The 7005-nt window shown below is 39.9% G+C and overlaps 1 protein-coding gene across 1 annotated transcript in view; it reads right to left on the bottom strand.

Moving 5' to 3' along the window:
• Nucleotides 1–7005, bottom strand: part of eif3s10 (eukaryotic translation initiation factor 3, subunit 10 (theta)) — a 32884-nt gene that overhangs the window by 21070 nt on the left and 4809 nt on the right. Inside the window, exons 3-6 of the mRNA XM_052027244.1 lie at nt 6570–6706; nt 4574–4737; nt 3565–3764; nt 7–215 (exon numbers count right to left, since the gene is read on the bottom strand). Of these exons, the coding sequence (XP_051883204.1) occupies nt 7–215; nt 3565–3764; nt 4574–4737; nt 6570–6706 (710 nt within the window). The remainder of the gene's footprint in view (nt 1–6; nt 216–3564; nt 3765–4573; nt 4738–6569; nt 6707–7005) is intronic.

Raw genomic sequence — 7005 nt, 5'->3', positions numbered from 1 at the left:
TTGCACCTCTGCATCTCCTCTGGAGAAAGATTCTTTCTCATCTCTCTGGACAAATGATATAGTCGGTGAAGAGTGGATGCATGAAACAGAGCATTTCCCGACTTCCAGAATACTGTGGAAACTTTATTGTAGTAGTTTGCCATCAACTGGGGTTTGGGAGGCTTCTTAGATAAGGAGAATAATCCATGAATGTCTTCAACCGCTTTGAAAGCTTCCTATAAAATAAACATACTTTAGAAAACCCTCAATTTTAATTCCCATGTAATTGATTAAGGTGAACAATGCTTGATAGCTATTTTGTCAGTAGTTTGCTGACCACCCAGTTAAATCACGCTTTCAATACAAGTGAGGTGGCTCACGTAAAAGGGAACCCAAATCTTTTACCAGCTTGCAAATACGGGTGGGTGGGGGGGAGAATCTAATTAGGGACAAAGACAACAATTATGTGCTTAGGAGGTGCAGAACAAGGCAGGAAGAGCTAATGGACTTGCAGAGTGTCTATGAAGAGGGTACTGACAATTATTGGTAGAAGCAGAGGTGTTAGAGGCAATGGGTGGGGTGAAAACTGTTAGACAGATGCACTGGAAAGATGGCTTTGCTTAAAATGGACAAATCCACATTGCTAAGTGGGTCTGCCATGGCCCAACCTTCCCTAGGTATCCAGGAGATTCCAGAGCATTGGCAAGGGGAAGATATGCCACTCTTGTTCAAGAAAGGGCACTGAGACATTCCTAGCAACTACAGGCAAGTCAGTTTAGGGATAAGTGAGTAAGATATTAGAACCAAGAGTGGGAAACTTAATTGACTCAAATCTTTTCAAATGCTTATCAAGTAGCAGCAGCATGAAATTATAAGACAACAAATCAAACCTAAATGAATCCTTTGAGGTAGTAATAGGGAAGGCTGGTAAAGGAAATGCAGTGTTGTCAAAATGGATTTTAAGTGTTAACGAGGTACCATCTAAAAGCCTAATTAACAAAATTGAGGTTGATGCAATGGAGGGCCAATGTTGCGATGAAATGCTATGCAATTATTTTGAAAAGCATAAAAGTTTGACTTCTGAAGCAGTCAATACTATACAGAATTTCCTATTCCTTTACAAACACATGCATTATTCCTCCTTTTAAGTAAATACCACACCTTACATCAAAGATTTTCCTGGATTGTCAGCTGTGGACGAGTTGGAACCACTATCAGAATTAAAAGACTGGATTCAAAATCCACTTCAGAAATTTGCACACATCATTGGCTAACTTAAGGAGTGCTGCACTGCTGATGTTGTATTTCTGTGTAATACTAAACAAAGGAGCTGCCTTCACTCTCTAGTGGATGCAAGACATCCGCAGGTCAATTGTACAGAGCAATTCTGAAGTCATCACCAACACTTCAACCAATATTTATCCCCCAAATCAATATTATCTGATCATCTTGTTTATGGAAGCTTGCCAAGTATAGACTGCATCTCTACATTATAACCAATGAAGTATTTTTTTTTGAAAATTACTTTGCAACACTGTGTAAAGGGACATTGAGAGAACTAAAATTTTTTAAAAATGGCAAGTGTACATTACTCTTCATCACAGCTCAAGTGATCCCAATGGTTTCCCTAAAATATTTAACAAAATAACCAAGCTTCCTAAGTTATTATGTACATTTGTCCCAAAAAGAGAGAGATGGATAGTTAGCTTAACAGAGAAACAAAGGACTGCAGATGCTGGAGGAACTCAGCAGGCCAGGCAGCATCTGTGGAGAAAAGCAGATGGTCAACGGTTCTGGTCAGAACCCTTCTTCAGGACTGAAGATAGGAAAAGGGGAAGTCCAATATATTGGGTGTGTGTGGGGGGGAGGGAGAAAGCAGAGCAGTGTTAGGTGGACAAAAGAGGGGAGGTGGGGTGGGCACAAGGTGGTGATAGGTAGATGCAGGTAAGAGATGGTGATAGGCAGGTGCGGGTGAGGAGGGGAGAGCAGCTCCACCGGGGGATGGATCAAAGGCAAGTATGAAAAAAAAGGGGGCAGGGGGTAGAAGAAAGAGAGAGATAAGCTAGTAAAGGGAAGAGAAGAAGAGGCATGGTTGGGGATGGGTGTGGGGGGGCGGTTTGGGGATTACTTAAAGTGGGAGAATTCAACATTCAAGCTGTTAGGCTGCAAGGTTCCAAAATGGAAAACGAGGCGCTGTTCCTCCAATTTGCGCTTGGGATTCTCCTGGCAGCGGAGGTGAGCAAGGGAGTTGCGGAGAGAGCAGTCCCTGCAAAAGGCACAAAGGGGTGCAGAGGGGAAGACATGCTTGGTAATGGGGTCCCACTGGAGATGGTGGATGTGGCAGCGAATGATGTGTTGGATAATGCAGGCTGGTAGGATGAAATGTGAGGACGAAGGGGACCCTATCTATTGGGTCTGAGAGGGGCAGGGTGAGAGCAGAGGTGCAGGAAATGGCAGAGATATGGGTGTGAGCTCTCTCAACCACAGTAAGGGGCAGGGGTGGGGGGCAGGGAGCCATTGTTAGAAAAGAAGTTGGACATCTTGGATGTCCTGGAGTGGAAAGCTTCATCATGGGAGCAGATGCAGTGGAGAAATTGAGAAAAAGGGACAGCATCCTTGCAAAAGAGGGTGGGAGGAGCTGTAATCAAGGTAGCTGTGGGCGTCTGTGAGTTTGTAGAAGATGTCAGTGGATAAGGAAACTCCTGAGATGGAGAAGGAAAGATCGAGGAAGGAGAGAGAGGTGTCAGAGAGAGTCCATGTGAATTGGAGAGCATGGTGAAAATTTGTGGTGAAATTTATGCAACGGTCAAGTTCTGCAAGGGTGCAAGAGGTGGCACCAATGCAGCCGTCAGTATAGCAGAAAGAGTTGAGGAATGGGGCCGGAGTAGGCTTGGAACAGAGCCTGCTTAACATAGCCAATGAAAAGGCAGGCATAGCTGGGGTCCATGTGAGTGCCCATGGCTATGCCCTTGGTCTGTAGAAAGTGAGAGGAATTGAAAGTGAAGTTGTTAAGGACAAGGTCAAGTTCAGCCAGGTGGAGGATTAGTGGAAGGGGACTGGTTCTGTCTCTGGTCGAGAAAGCAGAAGAGGGTGGTGAGGCCATCATGATGGGGAATGATGGTATATAGGGATGGTGAAGATAAGGTTGTTAGCTTAACAACTCTACATCCAACACTGTTAGCAAAGGGCGAGCACACCAGTCAAACTGCAGTGTTTACACAAAATCCAACCCATTGCTTAAGTACAAGGTCCAAGACAAAACACATTAAATGCCAATGCAAAGCATCAGGTAAAAGTTTTTAAAAGATATTTCCTTTATCATCACTGAATACCAGGGAGGACTGCAAGTGCTCATCATTCTCTAGAATTTCCTCTGTGCAGCTACATGAGCATTCTGTAATGTTTCACAAGTGAGAAACGCTCACATCTAATTTCATTTTATATTAGAGAAGGTCTACCAGAGTGTATTGTGTATTAACCACAATGGCACTATGTTGCTTATGTTTAAATAAAAAAAACACAGGTTAATTTATAGCTACATTTTACATCAAATATCATACATCCATTATAAATTTTATTTGTTACCTGCCAAAGCTCCATACTAATTGCACTATCTAGTTGTACAAGTCGTGTCTCCAGATGCATGGACTGGCTTTCAGGATTATTAAGATTGATTGCTGTGCTTTGGTTATGGTGACGCTGGATCTGTCCCAAGTGCATACGCAAGTTATCACATAACTTGCGGAATTCTGCCTTACGAGTATACTGCAGGCAGAACTTGAAAGCTGTGAAAAGAGGCAAACTGTTACTTCATTAAAATTAAACTCACACATTAAATGCAGACTTTATCTCTAAACGAGAACAAAGACAGTCTATCCCAAGTTTGCTCCTGTACATTTAACTTGTGGATTATGACAAGAAATTAAGAATCCAGGGAGTCAACACAAACAACAAAAGGAGACAATATACTGGTGGGAACAAGGTTCAAACATTTTTAATCACTGGTCTAATTTCATAGATTAACAACACATTATTGACAACATTTTATTTTTGATATAAAGGTTCTTCTGTTAGAAGGGAAGGAAGATAAAGAATTAAAGCCAGTTTTTCAGATAGTGATACTTTGTGGGTTTGTTTTGGAACAGATTCTGTTCACTGTGTACATCAATGATTGTGAAATGGGGAGTGGGTGGGATAGGAAAAGATTTCCTTGCTTACAAAATTTGCATCAATTCCCTAGATCTTGTGTTGATCTCTGGAGTGGGGCAAGAACAAGAAATAGGCTTTCAGATATAATATTTGAAGAGGGTTGAACAGGGCAGATAGAAATAGAGACTTAGTCTGTAACTGAAAGATGAGGAGACAGTCATGTAAAAAAAATTTTGATTCAGAGACTAAAAGAAACATTTAATTCATTCTGTGGCTATATTACAGCAGATAATAGAGACCGTACTAATTTTTTTGGATAAGTTAGCAGAGGCGTTAATGAAGGAATATGGGGATAGAGCACATAAAACAGTATCTGTTTACTGTGTACCGTGATTTTGAAAGGTGAAGGGGGAGACGCATAGAATATATTCACCAAGGAAACTACCTTGTTGAGCAATGTCATGATAAAGACGCTCCACTTTAGAATTGTTACGCAACAGATCCAAACACTGTCTGTAGGACTCCCAAAGAAATTTGACCCAAGGCGTGAGCAAAAGGCGATCTGTGCGATCCTGGGTGTCCTCTCCACTAACTGCACTTAACAGCACACTGAAAAGATAAATAAATATTCCATGTAAATGCCTTAAACGATCGAGCCTGAAATACATTTAAGCAACCCAAAAGATAAGAATGAAGCCAATTCCTTTTGATGGCACAAATTATATCATCATGGCTATGGAAACAAAATGAGTAGATTTAAACAGGGAAGACAAATGAACTTGCATAAAGGAAACTATTATGCAGTTTACTCAAGCACCTCCAAGTCACTTTAAAAGAAATATTAATATGTAATTTTTTTGAAAAGTAACAGCAGCATTGCAAAGAGCACTAAAAACATCTGCACAGTAGTTAAATGCAATACTACCGCTAAACAAAATCCAATCATTTTGTGAATACTTGTGATTATAATTTGCTTCCCATCAAAATCATTTTATCACAAAGTTATCAATGCAGAACTCCACTTGGAAACTTTGCTTTGTAATTGATATATTTGTCCAGCAATCACAAAGATAGTTATAGTTGTTTCACCTCTTCTCTTAATTCATATTATTCTTCTTAAGTCATGCTAGCATATGCCTTGATAGTAATTCCCTGCTTAGCTTTATTCTCACCTGAATATTTTCCTTTGATTAAACAGTTTAAAATTTAAAAGGAGTTATCTTCATCAGTATTAAACATACTGTTGTGCTTGAAGCAAAACAAAAATTCTGTTGCTATTATGCAACATTTCTCCCATCAAACCTTTGCTGGTTTACACAATACTTGTTTATGCAGGTGAACAATAATGCAGCAGTGGAATTGGTTGCAAATTCTTTGAAGAATTAGACCACTGTTTCCAGCTAGACAAGATCAAAGACACAAGACAAGTTAACTACACTGAGACAAGAGACTGCAGTTACTGGAATCTGGAGCAAACAATAAACTAATCTAAGACTCAGTGGGTCAAGCAGCATCTGTGGAGGCAAAGGGATGGATGACATTTCGGGTCAGGATGAGACTGTAGAGGGAAGAGAAACAATATATAGAAGTGAGGGGGTTTTGGCACAGAGGCTGGTAGGTGACTGGTAGAAACAAGGGTGATGGGGGGGGGATATTAGATAGATGGAACAGAGCTGGGAAAGGTAAAGACATGGGCTGGTAGTGATAGGGAGAACCAGATAAGGGAAGAATGATGGGCAGATGGAACTAGCTTGTTTAAACAAATTTGAATTTTTACTTAAGCTACAGATTTCACTGATCAACAGCAAGAAAATTGTACAAGTTCTATTTACAAGGAGGTTTTTTATTGGCATTAGACAATAGAATTTGAAGAGTAGACCGTTTATATACAACAGCATAAATGAGTAACATACGCAATTCAACAGGCCATTTTGAAAGAATGGGGTATTTTAATTTACCTTGGGTAACAGCTAATCAGTTGCTATCCTATATCCCCACACAATGTTCTTTTAAATGGGCTTGGACATAAAGTTAAATTTAAGATCCCATGGTCAATGATGAAAAGCAGGTGAAAAATGCAAAAAATACTGAAATGAAGACAGAAAATGCTGGAACGTAGGTTAGTCAGCATCTGCGCAGAGGGAAAAAAAGAGCTAATGGTTCAGGTCAAGAACTATCAACAGAACCAGGAAAGTGAGAAGACTATTTTAAGTTGCAGGGAGTGTGGCGAAGAAACAAAACTAAGGTTGGCAATCTGTACTTAAAGAATCTCTGACAAAAAGGAAGAGGTCAATTTAAACAGAGGTTGAAGTTTACTATATAAGTGTATTAATTGTTTACAAAATTTATACTGAGCAACACTAGGAAAGATCCACACATGGCAAATTTCAGTTATTTTTACACTGTGAATAACTTGGGTCTAAAGCTTAAATTTTGCTTACCTTTCTGGAGTTTGAATATTGTCCAGGTCCTCAATATCAAGTACCATTTGTTGGGATTCCCCTTTAGCTGCTTCAGTTTTTTCTTCAGCTAATTTTAGATAAGCCCTAACCACATCTTCCAAAGACTTGATATTCACCTGTAAAATTCAGATTAAAAAAAAGGGCAACTTTGTTGGATGTTCTAATGGAAGAGCAGAATCTACATCACAAAGTAGCCAATCAGAATATATATCCATGTCTGGATTACTTCACTACATCCATAAAATGATCCTTGGAGTGTGGGAAGTAAACTAGATTAAAGCTTCATTTAAAGTTAATTTAAACATCTTCCAAATCTGGTTCCACAGGATCCTAAGGCACAAGCAGTTGGGTACACTAATTTTTGCAAGTTCCTCTCCATGTCACACACCACCTTGACTTTGAAATATTGCCAACC

This window comes from Pristis pectinata, chromosome 12, assembly GCF_009764475.1.
Source record: "Pristis pectinata isolate sPriPec2 chromosome 12, sPriPec2.1.pri, whole genome shotgun sequence".
Lineage (NCBI taxonomy): Eukaryota > Metazoa > Chordata > Chondrichthyes > Rhinopristiformes > Pristidae > Pristis > Pristis pectinata.
Note: the sequence above shows the minus strand (reverse complement) of the source record. Positions and strands in the feature narration are given on the sequence as shown.